The sequence below is a fragment of the Anopheles arabiensis genome, chromosome 2, assembly GCF_016920715.1.
Source record: "Anopheles arabiensis isolate DONGOLA chromosome 2, AaraD3, whole genome shotgun sequence".
In the NCBI taxonomy this organism is placed as follows: Eukaryota; Metazoa; Arthropoda; class Insecta; order Diptera; family Culicidae; genus Anopheles; species Anopheles arabiensis.
Genome location: NC_053517.1, coordinates 105,637,314 through 105,656,694, shown reverse-complemented (window position 1 = coordinate 105,656,694; position 19,381 = coordinate 105,637,314). Strand labels below are relative to the sequence as shown.

Sequence of the window (19,381 nt, the reverse complement as noted above, 5' to 3'; positions counted from 1 at the left end):
TTGCACCAGCACCACCACCGCCACCACCCGCATCAACACAACAACAGCAGTAGCAGCGGCAGCCACACGGTAGCGCTGAGCCAGCATCGTCCTCGACTCGCGCTGCACGCATCTGCGGTGGTGGCACCGATCCGGCGAACCCATCATGACATCGCGTCAGGGACGCCAAACCCTCGACACACAGCAGCAATTTGGGCAATTTCAGTTCCACCAGCAACCACCGCAACCACAGCAGCAACAACCACAGCAACACACATCGCAGCAACCCGCCGGGCAGTTGCAGCAACCGCGACGGGTGTCTTCCGTTTCCGTGCCAACGACGCCGAAGCGATATCAGTATCGAGAAAACACTACGCGAGTCTCGCGTGCCGGGTTCGGCGGCGGCCGGCGATGGCACCACAACCACCAGCGGTACCATGCACAACAACAACAACAACAACAGCAACGGCTCGAACGCTAACACTAGCAAGAAGAATCTCCTGCAGCGGCGCGGCTCCAACACGAGCCTCACGCTGAATCTCCGCTCCGGGGTCGGGGCGGGCGGTGGCACCGGGTCCACCTTCGGGCTGAACCGCTTCAGCAGCCATAATTCGCTCAACACGGGCATGGCCGGTGCGCTTGGGGCGAGCAACAGCCATCAGCACCACTCGCAGCAGCAGCAGCAGCAGTACCACCAGCAGCAGCACCAGCAGCACCAGCAACAGTTCCCGTCCTCGTCTATGGTACGGTTGGCCGGTTCGCGCAAGAGTCTGCTCGAGCGGCGCAACTCGAACGCCAGCCTGACGCTGATCAACGTCAACCAGCGCACGCTGTCCGTGTCGAACTGCAATTTGCGCGGTTCGATCTGCAGCCTGAACAGCCTGCTGACGACGCACACGCAGAACGAGCCGGGCCCGTCCGACATGATGCTGGAGGAGGACGAGCTGGACGGTAATGGCGATAACGATCATCATCACTACCATCACCACCATCATCATCACAACCATCACCATCATCATCATCACGGTCAGCATGGTGGCCATTCCGGGCCGCATCATGGCGGGCTGCACCGTGGGGGTGGTGAGGGTGAGCTGCGGCGGTTCGGAAGCAGTGTGGATGCGCCCTTCACCGGAACCGATGGCGCTGGAGTGCAGTCGGAGATGGGCAGGGCGGGCTCGCGATACAATCAGGCGCACGAGCGCTCGGAGCAGCAACATCATCAGCATCTTCATCACGCCGTTGGTGGTGGTGGTGGTCATCATGAGGAGTCGCGCAGTGCCCGGCAGCGCAAGTTCCGCAGCTCGGACAGTCTGCACAACATCAATGTGCGCGAGCAGGGACTGCACGGTGGGCATGGGGTGGCCGGTCCATTGCAGAGCCGGCTGATGGACGCGGACAGCAAGCTAATGTCTGGCAGTGGCTATCCGCAGTGCAGCTGCCAGTCGTCCTTCGATGAGCGCCATCATTACGGTAAGTAATGGAACATTTCCTTGCGCTACCTTTCAACTACAACCATTTTGCTCCTATTATTTCCTCTTCCTTTAGGATCGTCGGAAAACTTTAAAGAGCACCAGAACAAACTGTCGATCCATCGGGGACTGTTCCAGAGGGACCCGGCCACCGTCACGTCCACCTCGTCGGCCAACAATCTGTCCGCGCTTGGTACGGGCACGATGTACAGTGGCTGCTGCTGCCCGTGCTGCTGCGGCTGCTGCGGCTGCTGTGGCGGCGTGGCCGGTATCGGCAGCCACCTGGACGGCTGCTGCGGCGTGAGCGGCCCGCTGAAGGCGGGCGGCAACCTTAGCAGCAGCAACTCGAACGTGCGCAACATCTCGACCAAACCGCTCAGCCCGCAGACGACGAGCGAGGATTTCAAGATCTACCTCGCCAACATTCAGTTCCTGCAGAATGCCTCGAACGTGCTGACGATGGCGTACCTGCGCAAGCTGCACAACTTCTTTACCAAAACGTACCGCAAGATGGTCGCGGCTACAGCTACGGCCGCCCAGGAAGCGTTCCAGCAGCAGCAGCAGAAGGAAGACGCGGCGCACAAGGGCCAGCGCGAGAGCACGAAAGCGGACGGGGAAGCGGCGACGACGGCCGGCACGAAGATGATGCTGCTGCACAGCGACAGCCTGCACCATCCGCCGGTGTGCGACGACGAGTCGTACGAGGAGGAGCACAAGCGGATGGTGCTGAAGATCCATCAGGAGTTTTGGGACCTGCCGACCAACTACCAGGAGAAGCCGCTGGTGTTCGGCTCGCAGGCAAAGAATCGCTACAAAACCATCCTGCCGAACGAGCATTCACGCGTCATACTCGAACCGGAACGGTCACCGGCGGCCGGGGGTGAACCGTACATTAACGCGAACTACATCAAGGTAAGGCACACCGAGCAGCAGCCTCCAAAGATGAATTGTGCAATTGTGAATTCGCTTTTTCTTTCTTTCCTCCCCAAAAAAGGGTCCCGATTATGCGAACAACAGCTACATCGCTACACAGGGCCCCCTGCCGAACACGATCTACGAGTTTTGGCTGATGGTGTACCAGAACGTGGCCCGCACGGCCACGGTGGCGGGCCGATCGTGTGCCAGCGCCGGGCTCGAGCAGAAGATAGTGATGCTGACGAACTTTGTCGAGAATGGGCGGCAGAAGTGTGCGATCTACTTTCCGCAGACGGCCGACGAGTGGGTCGCGTTTGGCAGCGGGGCCGATATCGATGTCGGGGAGATGTTGCGCGAAAAGGATACGATCACGGCGAGTATTGCAGCAGCGGAACAGCAACCCGAAGGGCAGGAAGCTGTTGGCGGCGTTTGCCAACCGGTGACGGTGCGGGTCCCATGCGCCAGCTGCTTCTTTCTCGTGCACAACGTCGCGGTGGAGCAGCGCAACGGGTACACCGTGCGGACGCTGAACGTGATCTACGGTGCGAAGGTGAGCGACGCGGACGCACCGGACTGCGACGGATCGCGGGCCCTGTTTGAGCTGACGCAGTTCCGAGCGCACCATTACTGGTTTCCCGACTGGCCCGACCACCGTTCGCCGAAGGACATTAACGTGCTGCTCGACCTGAGTCTGGACGTGCTCGGCTCGAACGTGGTCGATACGCCGCGGCCGGAAAGCAGCAACTCGCTGAAAGGCAACCAGCCGGGCACGCCGGGCCTGGAGGAGGTAATGGGTGCAGCGCAGCTCGCAGCACTCAGCTCCTCCTGCACACCGACCGTGCTGCCGATCGTTCACTGTTCGGCCGGGATCGGTCGTACCGGCTGCCTGATAGCGATACTGAACGGGCTGCGACAGCTGCGGCTGTCGGTGATGGCGCACCAGCGCAAGCAGCAACAGCTGAAGCAATCGCAGGCGCAGGCAGGGGAGACTGGCCATGGTGAGCTGCAGACGGGCGGGAGCAAATCGGCTGCCGACCGGATGCAGGACGAGCTGGAGCAATCGTTACCGCTGCCACCGGTACCCGGCAGCGGTCCGGAAGGCCGTCGGAAGTCGACCGTCCAAATGGACGGTGCGACGCTGCTGGCACCGAATGCTGCCGTTGGGCGAGGCTGTCAGCGCGAGGGTAGTGCGGCAGTGCGCGAGTCCGGCCAGGTAGACATTTTGGGCATCGTGTGCAACCTGCGGCTGCAGCGGGGCGGCATGGTACAGAACTCCGAGCAGTACGAGCTGATCCACCGGGCGCTCTGCCTGTATCTGGAGAAGCTAACCCAGGATGGACACATTTAGGGTAAAACAACAAACAAAACAAAAACAAACCATTTTTGAATCTTTGTCTACATAGAAACTGATTTGTATTTGCTGTGAAAACTTAGGAAATGACAAGCTGTTGTTGTTGTATAGGAGAGGGCCTGCGTCAGTGGGAAGCAGAACCACCAAGTGTGCAAGAAGATACCAAAGAATTACAAAGTCGACAAGGATGGCAGGAATCAAACAATCAAACGAACGCGCGGGCGATATACAACAAAACAATACGCTAATACGCTAACACCCAGTGGCAGGGGGACGGGGTGAGCAATCGTACATGGTAGATCTGACTAACTCTTAGTGGTAACGGTGGGGTAACATGATAAAAACAGCGGGTGACTATCGTTTCGTGGGGAGGGCAGCAGGGCACGACCTTTAAATGGAACCACGTAATGGAATTATGAATTCAATGTGTGTTTGTCCTTACGATGGATGTGCAGGAGTTACAGGGGGGACAAGGCAGCAGCAGCAGCAGCAAGTATTCTTATTATATGGGATTGAATTAGTCACAACAGAAAAGCAAGTGGGTGAAGATGAAACACGATAACTTAATACATTATACTAAACTGCAAACATTAACAACACAAGGGAAAAAATCAAATGGTAGAATCATTGTACCGGACACATCTGCTAATATATAAATGTATGTACGTGTGTAGTGTCTAATGGGGGTTTTTTGGGGAGGGAGGGGGAGTTTTATGGGATTGGTATAATGGGATTTTACAATACATTTGAAGGATGAGGGGGAAGGGGGTGGGGAAGAAACTCACACACACACAATGCCGCAAACAGAGCCAAGATCCCGCCCGCTCGGCCCCACCCACCCTCGGAAACACGAATATATTGACGAAACAAACAGACAGACAAAAAAGGGATAAAACAAGGGAATACGCTAAGGGAATGCGCTTTATATATGTTTTAGTGTAAGCAACCGTATGTTTGTATGCATGTGTATGAGGGAGGGAGAGAGTGCGAGAGAAAGTGATGAAAAGTATAATATAGATTAATGGTAGGGACAACTAAATTATTGCATAGATGGAGCATATATATATACATATACACACACCAAACAGCAACAAATCCACATATACACACACACATACCTTACAAACATCCTTACAGGGGTTTGCAGGAGTTCTCATAGTTGTGGGACACTTTACTGACTTTTTCTTACGTGAAATGAACTTAATGTAATGGGAATTGGACCCTATAGCATCCTCGTTGGACAATTCCAATAGGAATTTCCAAGGATCCTGTCCAAAAAGGGTGTCATAGAGTGCAAATTTCAACTTATACAGTTCACTTCCCATAGGAAAGAGTCAAGGAAGTGTCTCACAACTATGAGAACCCCTGGAAAACCCTGTTCACTTATGCCAATGGAAGGACAACAATTGTGGTGGTGTTTGTACCCTAGTAAAAAAAATGGAATAGTATGGGAAAAGGCTGGACATTTTTTTATTAATTTAAATTTAACGGCATAGAATAAATGTTTTTTATTTGTAAAGTAGAAAACTTGCCCAGAATCGGAACGTATTAACTTATGAGAAGAACAAGCAAACTAAACACTTGATCATAGAAAGCAAGATGAGTAACAGAAAAAAACCGTTTGGCAAACATTTGTAGTGTAGAACAAAAGGGGAAAAGGAAAACAAACAAACGGATTAGAGTGTATTTCGTAGCAAACTTAATGACACGCTGCTGGCAGATGAGGAGGAAACAGCCGAATGAGAAAGAGCACAAAGCAAAGCCCATTTACTGTGGATCCATTTTTTAGTGCGCGAGGAGCGTAACACCCCCTCGCAACCTCGTAGATTGAAGTATTTAAAATAGATATTTTTAAACAAACAAACAAACAAACAAAAATGCAACCTAACGCAGCACCCCAGCTGCTTCTTCACCACCTGTGTACCGGTATTTTGTGAAATGGGACAATTTTATCGCGAAATTACACAAACACACGCGGCACTGTGCGTGCTTACCAGCCCCAGCCAAGCATCCCGCGTCATCCCACGTGCGCGGGCGGCATTACAGTACAATCGAACCGCAGCCTCCAGCCAGCCTCTGGACAGTCTCTGGTGTGCTCAAAGTATGTTTTTTTTTTCTATGTTAAATTTGCATAAGCGCGCAATGTTACCACACATACACACACACACCGGTAGTAGAGGAGGATAAAAGCAGCAAAACCAAAATGGCAATTTATGGCGCTGCACGTGGCGTAAGTGTTCCGTAGGCTTTTTGCGACCTTACTGCGCCGAAAGGTCGGTTTTGATGCGTAGAGAGTTTTGAAGTGGCTTCACGCAGCAGGCCAAGAAGCTACTGCACCGCGCACAAATCTTTTACGCGAACGCGCATACGCGACACTGGGTGGTGTGGGGGGCAGAGGTACAACAGCGATGAAACCAAATGAAAAGAAGAAACACAGAGAAAAAAAAACACGAGCAAAACTGAATTGCAAACTAAGAATCAATCAACCACAGAAAATCAACCACAACCAACAATATGTGTGTGTAAATAAATGTGTGAAAAAATAGTTTTGTGTTTTTTTGTTTTACTTTGCGTGAAAGAGCATGTTGGAGCCAGAATAGGGCGAGCAGCGCAACATCTTGGAACGATCGTAGTTCACTGTGCGTCTGGAACAGAAATGTCACCAAGTACACCGTAGTCGCCGTACCGAAGTCATAACAGGTCAAAGAACGTGTGTTAGATCCATTTTCAATGTATTATAAAGCGTAAATTAAGTGTCGTGAGTAAAAAAAAAAAACAAATGGTTACGGTTGAACACTTCCACCACCGGTGGTTGCTGGAGCCGTCCCAGAAGTTCCGGCCGTGCTGCCCTGGTCCAGCTCGAGCTGCTTCAGCAACCGGTACAGGGCGGCCGCCTCCCGTATCCGGCTAAACTCGATGCAAAACGCCTCGATCTCGATGTACAGCTGCTTCACGTCGATGATCTTGTTCCGGATCAGGCTCTGCAGGAACACGCACACCAACCGCACCAGCCGGTTCTGCATGTACTTGTCCCGGATCGTTGAGCACGTGCCGATGCTGTTCACGATGTACAGATGCACGAAGTGCACCGGCAGATCGACCGACGTGGTCAGCCGGTTCACCACCTCCATCGAGTGCAGCGACAGCTCCATGTCGACGATCACGTCCAGGTACGCATCGATGTGGCGCGTTTTCAGCATACGCATCAGAATTTCGATCGCAATCGTCGGGTTGTATTCGATCAGGTTCGGGAGCTGCGCCAAGGGGGAAACACAAAATTCCAATTAGAAATTTGTAACATCATTTCCGCTAGCTTTAACCCGTGTACCTTTTCCGGCGTGACGCACGACAGGTGCGTCTGCTGCGTGTCCTTCTCCAGCTCGTTCACCAGCGTCTGCTGGTCGGCAATGCTGAGCGCCTGCCGGAACGATTGGTCCAGCAGCGTCTGCAGGCACTTGTCCGGCGTTGGTTCCGCATCGCTGCAGCTATTGTACACCGGCTTGTGGTACGAGGGGCTGCCCAGATCGAGCCAGATCAGCTCATCCTCGCACGTGAGCAGCGGTGGCGCCACGGACATGAACGTGGGGCCGAGCGCGTTCAGCAGCGGATTGCTCGGGTTCGCCGTCATCCCGTTCACCAGCTCCTCGATGGCCGCTCCGGTGTAGTTTTTCAGTGCCGGTTCGCGGCCAGGCAGCACGGGCAGGGCGGGAATGATGTTGGCCACATTGGAGCGCACGGTGAGGGGGAAATCTTTTAGCCGTTCCGCTGCCTTCGCCTTTACGTACGCAATTTCGGCCGGCCCGACCGGGGTGGGCATTGCGGCAAACGCTTGGCAGAACAGGCGCGGTGACTTTTTGTCAATCTGTGAGTGAGGAAATCAGTGTGTGTGTGAATGAGTTGCTTGTTGCTTGAGTGAAATGAAGAATGCTTACGTCTGGGTCACCGTTCGATAGCAGCAGATGAATGAACTTCAGCTCCACCATCTGTGCGGGGGTGCTGCTGTTGGCCGGCAGCAGTCCACCGAACGGTTCTAGGAACCGGGCCAAAAACAGGAAGAAGGGTGATTCCGCCTGCTCCTTGCGGCGGATGTCGTACAGCACGTAGATCCCTGCCAGCCGGTGAAAGGGAAGGGCGAGATCATTCTGCAGCAGCAGCAAAGCAAGCGCTGATCCGACTGAAAGATAGAGCAACATAGCAACCAGAATTAGCGGGATCGCTCCAAGCCGGCCAGTGATGCATCCTCTTACCCTGGAACCAGTTGCCCGCATTGGTGAATCGTTTTTGAATGATCGCCGAGACGCTTTCGAACGTTTGATGGTCAACATTCTTGCCCGTTATTAAGCTGCAATACAGAAAAGCAATGATGAAAAACACACACCCAGCTCTGGAAGCGATCAAATGCAGCCTCACTTACTCGTACAGCTCACGCATGTTGGCAGCTTCGTTTGGTTTTAATTAACTAATAAGGAGAAAGCTTGCCACTGCCACCACCACCACCACCATGCGGACAATTGTCAACAGCTGACTCGGCGGCCTATCCCGCGGCTCCGTAAGGCGACCGGAGTAGCAAACACCAAAACAATCCCTTCCGTTTGTTGTTGCTGAAAGTTTGACATAACAGATGGCGTGGAAGGGCGAGCGCGCGCGCACACACACAGGCGAAAACAACGCACGGGAAAAGGTTGCAAAGAAGCAGCAGCAGCAGCAGAAGAGAAAATCGTTAACTAGGTTGAAGGGTGGACGGGGGGCTTTCACCATGGCAGCATTGCGGAGCCACACAAAAGAGTGTGCGTAACCATGTTTTCCCATGCTCAACAGTAACTAACAGTAACACTTCCCATCTGCAACCCCTGGCAACGGCAAACAGCGTTTTTCGAGGAGGAACGAAAAAATGGATCCCTTCCTCCTCTTCCCCCCCCCCCTTTCTGCCCAACGGAAGATTAGCGTCTATTTTCGGAAAAAGATGGTTCTTTCACCCCGGAAGATGCAGAACATTAATGAAAATGGGGCTTTTTGTCCATGCAGCTGGCTTTTTAATTAAGCTGTAGTGTATAATTTATTTGTTCCGTCATTTTGTGTAAGAGTACCAGGGGGGTGGTGGCGATCGATTGGTCTTTGAGTGTCCCCGACCCCCCCTGCGTGGGGATTGTGGTGCTGCTCACGCTTAACACTTTTACTTTTTGGAAGTTATAATACCATACGCAAAATACACAATTAGAAAGTAATAGTTAGTTATAGGTAGAGAGGCATTGGGGTTTTTTTTTTGTAAGTAAACGGGATTTTGTGTCGTCTTTTTCTTGTTTTTTTTTTTGGCAGTACACTCTGCTAGCCCTTGCCCGAAAGACGATAGGCTAGCGAAAGGAAGGGGGTGTGTGTGTAAGTGTGTGTGTTTCCATTAAAAGCTAACAATAGAAGTTCGAGGTACACAAGACATTAATAAACAAAATGGAGCACTCTGCGCCCTCCGACCGATGAAGATCGTCCCGGGCACGCACGCCGGAGGTGTGTCCCCCGGGGTGCGGACAGATGCTTCCGTTGGGTGCCGTAGAGTATGATGTAAACACAATATAGAAAAGCCGGAACCTGCTGGCCCGCGTTGCGGGGATGTGGGAGGGTTGGTGCTCCCCATTTCCGTGCTAGTAGTAGTAGTAATTCACTTGTTTTTTTTCTACTACTTTTGGTTCCGTTGCAAAGAGCAGAGAGATGTGCAATGCAAAATGCGCGTTACTTGCGGCGAGTGGTTGTGTGTTGGATGTAGTGAGGTGGTGGGGCGGGGAGGCAGGGTGGTGCGCTCACCCAGCTCACCAGAAGCCCTGGGAGTGACCGCCCGGTGGCACACGTGCCCGTTCCGACGTTGCCTGCTGCCTGTCCGCCGATGCTCCGCCACCGCCATTTGATGATCCATTTTGCGCTGGTGCCGATGATCCGTTGTCTCCTCCGGTGGACGACGGTGCGGCGCCACCACCACCGCCTCCCTGCTTTCCCGTATCGAGCGACTCGTTCGGGTCCATCGTGCCCATGACGGCGTTCATGTTGGACGAGTTCTGCTGGTTGTTCTTCGGCCGAGGCGGGTTTTGTCGCACGTCCGACGAGCCGAAAATGTCCGAATGGCCACCGCCCGGGGGTTTCAGCACGCGGCTCGAGGGTTTCGCTTCCGCGGCCACACCAACGTTAAAGTTCGTCGACATGATATTGCGTGAGGAGTTTTCGAGGGTACGTCGAAGGGGTACTACACAGTAATGAAGCACGGTCTGCAAAGTGTTGCGGTGTTCCTCCGGTAAACGCGGACTGAAAACGTGAACACTTAACACAGCGTCGGGGTTTGGAAAAATGCACCAGAGCACGCCTTGTTCCTTTGCACGGCAGGTCGCTTTTGTCCCTTTTTTTCTCCCCTGTGTGTGGATCAATAAACTGAAGCGTCTGTGCAAGGTGCAGAAAATTTCGGTTGGCGTTTCACGGCAGTTGACAGATGGACAATGGGTTCGCTTGAAATTGGGTCGCACGGAGGGATACGCTAGCAAGTCACCGAGCGTGACAACTAGTAGAACAAATTTGTTTGAAATTTTTACTGAAGTTAAGTAAAACTGCAAATGAGATAATACTGGATTTTAATGCTTCAAATCGCGTTAGTAAGAGAGTTATTGGGAATTCAACATTTGGATCGTGTCCCAAATGCGGTTACTTTGGGCCACATTGGTTCGTTTGATTGCGAACGTGGTTTTGAATTCAACGAATTGAAAAATTGCTTCAAGATGCTCTAATTGTATTGGTTTTCCAATGCCTGCAGCACATGAAACACATTGGAAATTGGAGCTTATAAATGGGTTGGAGAGAATGAGATCATGCTGAACTGAAATCGGATGATATCAACCCATTTCCATATACTCCGCATGATGTCATCGAGCCAGGCATGACATCATCCAAAACGAAAAAGCCGAGAGAAGCTAATAACAACTATTACCTGTTGAGAATTGTGGTTGTGATGCGGAAAGAAGCAAAGCTTTGCATCTCCTTACAACCGGACCAAACAGTCCTGACAGTTCTAAACGACTCCCAAATGAAACCCCCTTCTTCTCACTGTGGATGGGAAAAGCGTAATCAATGCTCTTTATTCTTTCCGATGAAAATAGTTCGTTACATCCTGCCCGGTGTATCATATAAATCCTTTTGATTTCGCAACATTCATTACGGCCTACGATGGCGAAGGCGATGGCATAAGGTCAGTTGTTTGGTTTCTGGCAAACCAGGTATATGCTGTTGTAGTGGCTTTGGTGCATGGAGGTGGGATTTTGCGAGTATGTCGTCACGATGTTTGTTTCATTTTTCTGCCAACGAAATGATGAATGTAATTAATGATCAAAAGTTGAGGTCGTGTGATGGGCCTAAACGAGTAAATTGTGCTTACGAGAATGATGAAACCAAGAGAGCGAATAATTTCCAGCAAATCTTCGTACGTCGGCTCGATGCTGCCCTCCTGCGGCACGTCGGAAAAGTGGTACAGCAGCGGTCCCAGATTCACCCAAATGCCGCCGGGTTTCAGTATCTTCTTGATCACCTCGATAAACTCGATGATGTTGTTAGCACAGTCGATGAAGAAGCAGGTGGCTATACACTCCCAGTAATCTTCGTCCCGGTATACCTGTCTCAGAAGACACAAAATGGTAGAAGACACATTGGCCGGTTGATTATACTTTCTGTCAACGTTTGCGATCGATGGTTCCTTGCCGTACCTGCAGAAAGTCTCCCGCCACCATATTCATCGTCCCTTTGGGTGGGAATTTTGTAGGGCTAACATCGGGAAAGGAAACCGGAACGAGCTGATTCTGCTGGCTCAGATTGTTCACCACCTGGTGCACCCACGGGTAGATTGTACACTGATTTGCCACAACGCATCTATAGAAAAGACAAAAAAGGTTGCCAAAATTAAGAGAAATGTACTGAAATACCAATACCCTCCCCATCCCGTCATACCTGTTTAATACAAAATTGGACGCAATAAGCATGAAGAGCGAAAACTCATTGCCCTCGCAGTAAAACCCCTGGCAGGCAAGCTCGTAAATTAGCCGCCCTAGCCCAGCGCCGGGCACCAGAATTTTCACCTTTGTCAGGTCACTGCAAAAACAAACAAAACACACAGCGCGCATTGACAGTGATTAGATAATGCTGCTATCAATTGGGACGGCGGCCACCGCACCAGCACCGGGCGTCCTGCACGAGACTCACTACTTTGCCGGGTTGAAGAAGGCCGTAATCTCCTGTACGATTGGGCTGTAGCACTGATCCCGCTCTAGCTTGCCCTGCTCGCTCCAGTCGCGAAAAATTTGCTTCAGCGTGATTTGCACCTGTGCAGGAATAAAGAACCACCACGTGGGTGAATGAATTTCGTCACTAAGCGGCTTTGATCGGTGCAGCACCGCTACCTTTTGAAAGTCCTGATAGCGCAGCTTCAACCCGTCCGCCGGCTGCAGCTCGGGCTCGATGTTGTGGTCCGCATTTTGAAACAGACAGTTGGCGTCCTGTATGATCTGCTTGATCACTTGCGCGTTCACCTCGACGCAGCGCCGCTGGTTCTGCAGGTGCTCCCGGTAGCTGGTCAGCATCTGCTGGTGGGCCGCTGGTAGCGTCTCGAGAAAGCACTCCTTCCGCTTCAGTTCCGCCATCGAGCTGTGCCTAGAAGTAGAGGAGCGGACGAAGGCGTTAGCATCGCTTGCAAGCAAAAACCCCCTCGTGGGACCGGGCGTCACGTTTTTCTGCACGCGTTTTTCTTACCTGTAGTACTTGAAGGCGGCGATGATTTTGAAAAAGTTTCTCCGCTCCTCCTCCATGTCTTCGATTAGGCCGGCTTCCGGATCTTCCGGCACCGTTTCGGGTGCGTGTCCTTTTGAAGACGAAGACGATTCCATGACGGGGTGGTTGGGTTGGTTTCTGCTAAAGAAACAAAACAACAAAAAAGCACCTCCTGCCCGTCGTTCAACGGTGGCGTATCCAACGATTGCAAATCAAAACAAAAGCAATCCACCGCTTTGACAGCTCGCGCCGATGCTCTGCCTATTTACGGTGTGAGATCGAGCGCTTGAAAAGCTTCGCTGTTCGTTACTTGCAAAAGTGGCCCTGTTTAATCGCATTTGGAGTAACAAAATCACAAAATTTACGGTAAAAAAATGGAAAATTTCGGGAAAATCCATCTCACACAATTTGTGCTAGTCGCGTGCAAAGAGTTTTGCAAAAATAGTGTGCCATTTTCTGCCACGCATGACGTTTTGGGGCGCGCGAGCGGACAGAAAAGAGAAAGAAATAGCGATACAAAGAGACACACACACATCCACACACACCCATGCCCACACAGGAACAGATTGCGAAACATGACAGCAGGTCGGGTTTTCCACGGCTGACACAGGCTGCTCTCGCTCGTGTACGTACTCGGTAATAACTCGCCGTCGTCCCTTCCCCGAAAAAGAGCCCCGTTTTTCCAAACCATCGATGAAAGGGGCTGCAAGCAAGCAAGCAGCAGCAGAAGCATCAGACAGTGGCAGCAGTGCAATCGTGCAAAACGTAGTAGTAGTAGAAGAAGTGCAGCAGCTGGTAAGCTGACGGTGTCGTGTGTCTGTGTGTCTGTGTGTGGGTGCGGGGAGGAAGGCTGGGTGCCCCTTTGCGGTCACGACGGTGGTGGGTGTCAGGCCCAGGGGTCGTGGTCGCATTCTCGGCCACCGTTCGTTCGCAATCTCGAAATCTCCCAAATCCGAACGGGGTTGCGGGATGGGGTGAAAGTAATAGCAGCAGCAGGAGCAGCAACAACAATAACAATATCGTGTGTCCTTTCCCCGTCGTTTCCCGTACCCGTGGCAGAGAGAAGAAGAGGAAAAGTGCGTACCGCCGAGCCGCGAAAGTGCGTGAAAAGTAAATTGTGTTCTTCGCAGCAGCCCCCGGGAATGTGTGTCGTGTCTGTACGCGCGCGTGTGTGTGTGTGTGGTGGGCTAGGCGAATTGGGGTTACCTACACCCGCGGGAGAGTCGAAGGGCGCGGGAGGGATTTTTGAAAAAGAGGCAAAAGTGCAAGTGAGTTGTCGAAAAAGTGAAACTCTTAGTTCCATGGTCCGAGCACTGCTCGGCCTGCTGCTGCCCTTTTCGCGAAAGGGGGTTGTGGGAAAAAGACATTTCCGGCGGCTCCTTGTCAAGGGGAGGGTGCGGAAGTGTGGACACCCCGTGTACAGGATGGGAGGGGATTGCGACGGAAAGTGCACACTTGCAAAACGACGGCCCAGATAGTGTAAAGGGACACTCAGGTCAGGCCAGATATAGATTTTTTTGTTTCGTCGTGGTGCGCCGTTCTCGCCTCTCTCGCTCGCACACACACATGGAGATTATTTAAAATATTTTTTTCCACCGTGATCGAGACGGCCCCTATTTCCTGGCCTACTAATCCCGTCCTCCTCCTGCTCGTCGCTGGTGCTGTTCGGGAGAAGAAATCTAAAAGGAAAAGAAGGCCTGTCCTAACACGCGATTTGAACGATTCTGGTCCGGTTAAACCCGGATGTAACACAAAGTCGTAGAAAAAAGCCCTCTTTTTGTGTGGGAAGTGCGGGGGGTGATATGCGTGTATGTGACGAGCAAATTAACCGAAAGGAATTCCATCTTTTGCCACGCACAAGGACATACGGTTGGCGAATGAGCAAGGGGGGGGGGGAGTGGGCATGCCGTTTTTGTGAAAGGCGCCACACCGTCACACAGCAAAACGCACACACTATCAATAACATGCTTCTCCCATCCCCCAGCCACCACCGTTTTGATCGCTCATGTCGGTCATCGTGGTCGTCGTCGTCGTCGTGACTGCGTGAAGATTGCGGGTTTTCGATAGTGTGAGGGGGCAGCGCAAAACTTTCGACCGAGGCGCACGGAGGAGAGCAAAAAAAAGGTCAACATTCCGACCCCCTCCTCCCCGTACCCTGTGTTGCCCCTTGTCTAGTAGCCCAGACGGATTATTGCGTGCGTGCGTGGTACTTTGCTGGTGAGAAAGTGAGCGTATTTTGCCTTCCCCCTTTGATTGATCCCCCCCCCCATTCCCGTCTTCTTTTAAGCTGCGGTGGTGGAAAAAGCCTTTGCCACCGCCAGTGGTTGTCTGCATGATGTCCCGAAAAAGTCGTTATGAGTCAGCCATGTGTGTGTGCCAGTGTGTGTGTGGGTGTATGTGTGGTCCGTTCGCGATCGCGTATGTGTGTCGCGCAGGGCCTGCTTGCCCGGTTGTGAAAACGTCATCGCCTCCCAATACCACTGCAAATACGGACCGAACGCGTGTGTGTGTGTGAGAAAGAGAGAGAGTGAGAGAGCGCGCGCACACCCGAGCGGGACAGAGCAGCAACTGTCATCCAACACACCTTCTTGGGTCGCGCTGGTTGTGTGCTGTAGTCGCGTATTGTTTGCCTCTGCCCGCCGTCTACGTCGGTTGTGTTGAAGGTGGCATTTATTTTCACGTCATCAGGACGATTTTTTGTTGCAAACAGTTAGTTAGTAGTGTGCATTCTGCGTGTGTGTGTGTGTGTGGATCGTTCACGCATCACTAAACTACGAACGGAATTCGGTGACAACGAACGACGACGACTACTACGAAACCTACTGCTGCTTGTTCAACACCATCGAACAGAGCGCAACCAGCTGATGACGTTACACACCTTTCCGCGGTGTTTCTGTGTGTGTGTTTGTGCGCGTGTGTGTGTGTGTGTGCGTATTGGTCGCGAGATGTCACTTTGCATTGCGTTGCGTTTGATGGGGTTCAGTGTTTTCTACTTTTCCTTACAGTGGGGACGTTAGGGAAATGATGCACAAATGCTGATGGGTGAGCAAAGATTAAGAAGAGGCAAGCGATCTCTCTTTCACTATAGTTTCGCTATCCGGATCCCAGTGTTGCCACCTTTGAGGTTTTGTCGCTATATTTTCACTTTTAATTACAATTTTGGAAAACTAACTAATTATACACACACTCACATCGTGGGGGGTTTTGAACGGCCTCGGTGTCATCGTCAAGCTCGGCTGAGGATGAGGTGTGTGCGGGGGCTAAAAGTAAAGCGAATTAATTCACCGATTTCTGTCGGTCATTCTGGACATGCGGTGAATGTAACGGCGGGTGCATTTTGTGTTTGTGCGGGTGTGTGTGTGTGTGTGTGTGTGTGTTGCATACCAAGCGGATACGGCTGCATCAGCTGGCCAGCCAGTGACAAGTCCTCTCGCTTCAGGAAAGTGAAGTGCAGGTTGTTCACCGGGAAACAGTGGCCAGTATATGTGTGATGAGTGTTTCATCAATACGTTTTGATAATCGAACAACATACGATGTTAATAAGCCCGGTGTCTTTCTGGTCCATGAAGATTAGAGGAGTTTCGATTTTGTTCTTATAAAAAAGCGACATTATAATAATCAAATAGCACTTGTAATTTTCACCTTTTGATTTTGATTTGAATGTCGCTTTGCTGTTATGTTAATTTCTAAATATTTTTTACCACCGTAAAGAAGTTTTGTTTTCTTTTAGAAATTAATGTTGCCCTGAAAAAGTCAGCAGAAAACTTTTAATAATGATCACAACCATCCACATCCAATCAGCAAGCAAACAACTATCATTAAAATGTTTTTAAAACGGAATTTGTTGTGGGCTTGAACTAACGATCAGTCGTACACAAGGCTGAGCGCTTACCAAAACACCAAAACCCCATAATTAGCTTTTTCGGTTAAAAGTCCTTCTTTTATTAACGGATGAATGAGGATAACGTAAAAAATAGTCCCGTTTTCGAAACCAAATAAGCCCAACGAGACCTTTAATGCTCGTAAAAGCTTTCCTGGAATGTACCAACAAAATAAAAGTGGCTCGTTATTTTAAAAATAATCGAATGCCCCACTCGAAACATCCGCGCAGCATTCTGGGGATGGGGATTTAAATGATTAAATTTTCCCAGGCACTGGGGCAACCCAAAGCGGAAGGAAAAAGCGAATCGAAGAAAAAAAAAAATAAAAGGAAAAACGAGCTGCTTTGGAATTTCTAGCCCGTGGCACCCAAGGGGCTGTACAGTGAAAGACACAAGGGGGAGGAAAAGGGGGGAGGGGAGGGGGTGAAATCGGCACACCGCTGCAGCAAAAAAGGAAGTAACAGTGAATGGAACGCACACTGCAAATGGCACGTGAAGTGGTGGTCTGGTGGGCTGGCGCTGGTGAAAAGAAGAGAGGAGAGAGAGAGAGAGAGAGAAAGAAAAAAAAGCGAAAGGCCTTGCCCACCCCACCTTCTTCAGCCACCAAAAGCGCACACACCCCTGCGGCCATTCGTGTAGCAGCAGTCCGGGCGTGCGAACACAGACACAGACACAGAGAGAAAACACACACCATTGCTCCCTCCTAAAGTGAATTGTTTTTCCTTCTCGCAGCAGAAATCGACAGCAACAACAACCACCAGCAGCAGTAGCCCCAGACGGTGGCAGGCCAGCATCAGCGAAACGGCAACGTGTCTAGCAGCTTTTCCTTATCCGCAAGGGAAACGCGCAAAACGAGTCGAAGTGGAATCAGGTGTAAATAGCAAAACGAAGAAGCGGAAAAGATAAGCGAAGGAGAGGGAGAAAGAGAAGCAAAAAGAAAAAGAAAAAAAAAACATCATCTCCGATCATCATCCTAAGAAGGGTGAGAAAGCGTAGTGCGCGCGGTGAGAAGATCGTGTTCGGTTTGCGCTGTGTGGTGAGTTGGGTGAGAAAGTTTTCACGATCGTTTCAGTGGTGTGTGGTGCAGCGTGATTGTGAGTGTGTGTGTGCGTGTTTGAAAAGAAAAGTGCAACCGCAAAAAAAGGGGCGCCCACCTGTTACGAAGGGCTTTGCGTGGAAGAAAATCTGCTCAGTGCGCGCATAACACACGCGCACACGCACGCAGAGCGAACAGCAGCAGCAGGTGTATGCGTGGCGGTTTTAGTGGTGTGCTGCGTGAAGTGCGTGTGTCACAGTAGTTTTGTTTTTTGTGTTGTTTGGTCGAACAGCTCGATCGCGATCATCTTTTTTGTCGAATCAGCTCACCGTGTACGTGAGCGTGTGTGTTTCTCGTGAGATTGTGTGCGCCCAACACAGTCGTCAGAGCAGCATCTCGCACGGTCAGCCGTGGTTGGTTTGCTCACCTCGTGAGCTCGCGTGCATCGGTGAGAAGATTTTCGCTACCGCCGCGCCGCTCCCCTTCATCTTCTTCCATCATCTCGTCGCCTACTGGGTACGGTCCGCGCGTGTGTGTGTGTGTCTGGTGGTTTTAGCGCACGGAAGGAAATGTAATGTGTTTGAAAGCTAAGACACAAGGTAAGTGCCCGAGGAAGCGGTTACCATCTGCATCCTAGTTGTCCCGTAGCTGTAGGCCTACAAGATGCCCCTTTTTGGGCTTTTCATCTTCATTCCGCCCGGAACGCTGTGGGTTTTGCGCTTTAAGCTGCAACATGCAACGTCAGCCATTGCAACCAGCCCGAAACGTGTTCAAACAAGTCACGACACAGACACGCACATACACAGACCCGGAGAAGCGCACTGCTGACGTCAGAGCTAATTGCCGACGAGCCTGCCGGGCGCATTGCGAAAAACCCGGGCGGGCGGGAGGGTGCTTTGTGCATATGGAAAAGCGTAGAAGCGGCGACACACGCGGCGGCCGTGCATGATTCATGGCATATCGCATGAGCTTTGTGCGAGAGACCCATATTATACTATAGTTGCAAAACTATGCGCATCGAAAGCGAACGTGGGCACCGGGAGAGCGAGAAGTCATTTACCCGTCGCCTTGGCTAGGTTTCTAGGGTAGGGTCGTCGGCTGGAACTGTAGCAATTTGGCAATGGCGGCGACGGCGACAGCACGACAACGACCGGCCCAAACCGGGTGCCGCTCGTCGGAGGAAATGTGAAAAGTCATTAAAAGCGCCCGAAACAGGCGAAGAACGTGGCATTGAGCCTTCTTGAACGCTCACTCCGTGGTCCAGCAGTGCCCCCCCCAACCCCCCCCCCCACCCCCCCCCCCCCCCCCCCCCCCCGAAGGCATTATGCAGGAATCCGGTGGGATTTAATACGATTTTGGTGGGAGACTGAAACGATGCCATGCGAGACACGGGGAGGATCGTTTCATTATGATCGTTACGGTCCGCCCGGGGTCTCGCCGGTCGTTTGCCCAAAACTGGTGTTTGGCCACGCGTTTTTCCGCCAGAAGGCGTTCCGGCACCGGCTGACAGCAGCTTGTCGTCGCTCACTCGACGACGGTGAAGTGGTTTTCCTCTTTGCATGCCAAACGAGCCACAGCAGCCGCCGTTTCGCACCTTTTTGGAATTGTCTCCCAAAAGCAATCGATGACAAAGCGAAATTAGGTGGCAATATGGATTTGTGCACTGCCTGCCTGCCGGCTGTTGGGGCTCCGAGGTGTCCGAGTTGAAAATAGAACCGAAACAGAACGGACACTGCCGGCTCCTCCCCCGGGGCGTCCAGGTTCATCTAGCGAGACGGTTGGGTTTGGAAATGAAGACATTTCCAAACGAGTGTGTGCCTCTACCGGGAAAGATAATCCTCTTTGAGCGCGGTGCCAATAGTGTGTATGTGTGTGTGTGTGTGTGTGGTTTGTGACACGAAACGGTTTAAATTGGACGGCTTTTGTGCTTTCTATGCACAGGCCGGCACCACAGAATCGATTG

The 19,381-nt window shown here is 51.8% G+C and overlaps 5 protein-coding genes across 12 annotated transcripts in view; 2 read left to right on the top strand and 3 right to left on the bottom strand.

Moving 5' to 3' along the window:
- Window positions 1–371: 371 nt before the first annotated feature.
- On the top strand, window positions 372–6,259 carry LOC120908393. The gene is made up of 4 exons (XM_040319338.1): window positions 372–1,449; window positions 1,525–2,360; window positions 2,443–3,712; window positions 3,798–6,259. The coding sequence occupies exons 1-3, from the start codon at window positions 417–419 to the stop codon at window positions 3,709–3,711; spliced, it is 3,138 nt and encodes a 1,045-aa protein (XP_040175272.1). The 5' UTR covers window positions 372–416; the 3' UTR covers window position 3,712; window positions 3,798–6,259.
- A 166-nt stretch (window positions 6,260–6,425) lies between these two features.
- On the bottom strand, window positions 6,426–8,390 carry LOC120908394 (CCR4-NOT transcription complex subunit 11). The gene is made up of 5 exons (XM_040319339.1): window positions 8,129–8,390; window positions 7,962–8,056; window positions 7,647–7,888; window positions 7,043–7,576; window positions 6,426–6,968 (listed from the first exon to the last, which is right to left on the bottom strand). Exons 1-5 carry the CDS (start codon window positions 8,143–8,145, stop codon window positions 6,498–6,500), a joined length of 1,359 nt encoding a protein of 452 aa, XP_040175273.1. The 5' UTR covers window positions 8,146–8,390; the 3' UTR covers window positions 6,426–6,497.
- Window positions 8,391–8,724: 334 nt separating this feature from the next.
- On the bottom strand, window positions 8,725–10,178 carry LOC120908395 (homeotic protein ultrabithorax). The gene has a single exon (XM_040319340.1). It carries the CDS (start codon window positions 9,900–9,902, stop codon window positions 9,516–9,518), a length of 387 nt encoding a protein of 128 aa, XP_040175274.1. The 5' UTR covers window positions 9,903–10,178; the 3' UTR covers window positions 8,725–9,515.
- Window positions 10,179–10,792: 614 nt separating this feature from the next.
- LOC120893395 (carnosine N-methyltransferase) lies at window positions 10,793–12,719 on the bottom strand. 2 transcript variants are annotated; one of them, XM_040295239.1, is made up of 7 exons: window positions 12,484–12,718; window positions 12,135–12,384; window positions 11,938–12,056; window positions 11,686–11,826; window positions 11,445–11,607; window positions 11,120–11,353; window positions 10,793–11,039 (listed from the first exon to the last, which is right to left on the bottom strand). In XM_040295239.1, the coding sequence occupies exons 1-7, from the start codon at window positions 12,615–12,617 to the stop codon at window positions 10,935–10,937; spliced, it is 1,146 nt and encodes a 381-aa protein (XP_040151173.1). In that variant the 5' UTR covers window positions 12,618–12,718; the 3' UTR covers window positions 10,793–10,934. The 2 variants fall into 2 exon arrangements, with proteins under 2 accessions (XP_040151173.1, XP_040151172.1); XM_040295238.1 differs by having other exon boundaries at window positions 11,938–12,384; window positions 12,484–12,719.
- Window positions 12,720–13,075: 356 nt separating this feature from the next.
- The window catches only part of LOC120895682 (hornerin), a 46,271-nt gene continuing 39,965 nt past the window's right edge, over window positions 13,076–19,381 (top strand). Inside the window, exons 1-2 of one of the 7 annotated variants that reach the window (XM_040299234.1) lie at window positions 13,076–13,137; window positions 17,115–18,017. The gene's annotated coding sequence lies outside the window, so the exon portion shown is untranslated. Of the gene's footprint in view, window positions 13,297–13,322; window positions 13,601–14,831; window positions 15,165–17,114; window positions 18,018–19,381 lie in introns of those variants that run through there. The other 6 variants (XM_040299235.1, XM_040299232.1, XM_040299231.1 and 3 more) reach the window with 6 other exon arrangements.

Bases quoted from the DNA above. Each gene is read 5' to 3' on its own strand.
- LOC120908394 (XM_040319339.1), bottom strand. The intron at 7,889-7,961 runs GTAAGAGGATGC...TCTATCTTTCAG, and splicing joins TGCGGGCAACTGGTTCCAGG to TCGGATCAGCGCTTGCTTTG. The intron at 7,577-7,646 runs GTAAGCATTCTT...CCTCACTCACAG, and splicing joins TATCGAACGGTGACCCAGAC to ATTGACAAAAAGTCACCGCG.
- LOC120893395 (XM_040295238.1), bottom strand. From the start codon at position 12,617: ATGGAATCGTCTTCGTCTTCAAAAGGACACGCACCCGAAACGGTGCCG. The intron at 11,827-11,937 runs GTGAGTCTCGTG...TTGTTTTTGCAG, and splicing joins TTCTTCAACCCGGCAAAGTA to TGACCTGACAAAGGTGAAAA. The intron at 11,040-11,119 runs GTAAGCACAATT...TTTCGTTGGCAG, and splicing joins CTCTTGGTTTCATCATTCTC to AAAAATGAAACAAACATCGT.
- LOC120908393 (XM_040319338.1), top strand. From the start codon at position 417: ATGCACAACAACAACAACAACAACAGCAACGGCTCGAACGCTAACACT. The intron at 1,450-1,524 runs GTAAGTAATGGA...CTCTTCCTTTAG, and splicing joins CGATGAGCGCCATCATTACG to GATCGTCGGAAAACTTTAAA. The intron at 2,361-2,442 runs GTAAGGCACACC...TCCCCAAAAAAG, and splicing joins TTAACGCGAACTACATCAAG to GGTCCCGATTATGCGAACAA.
- LOC120908395 (XM_040319340.1), bottom strand. From the start codon at position 9,902: ATGTCGACGAACTTTAACGTTGGTGTGGCCGCGGAAGCGAAACCCTCG.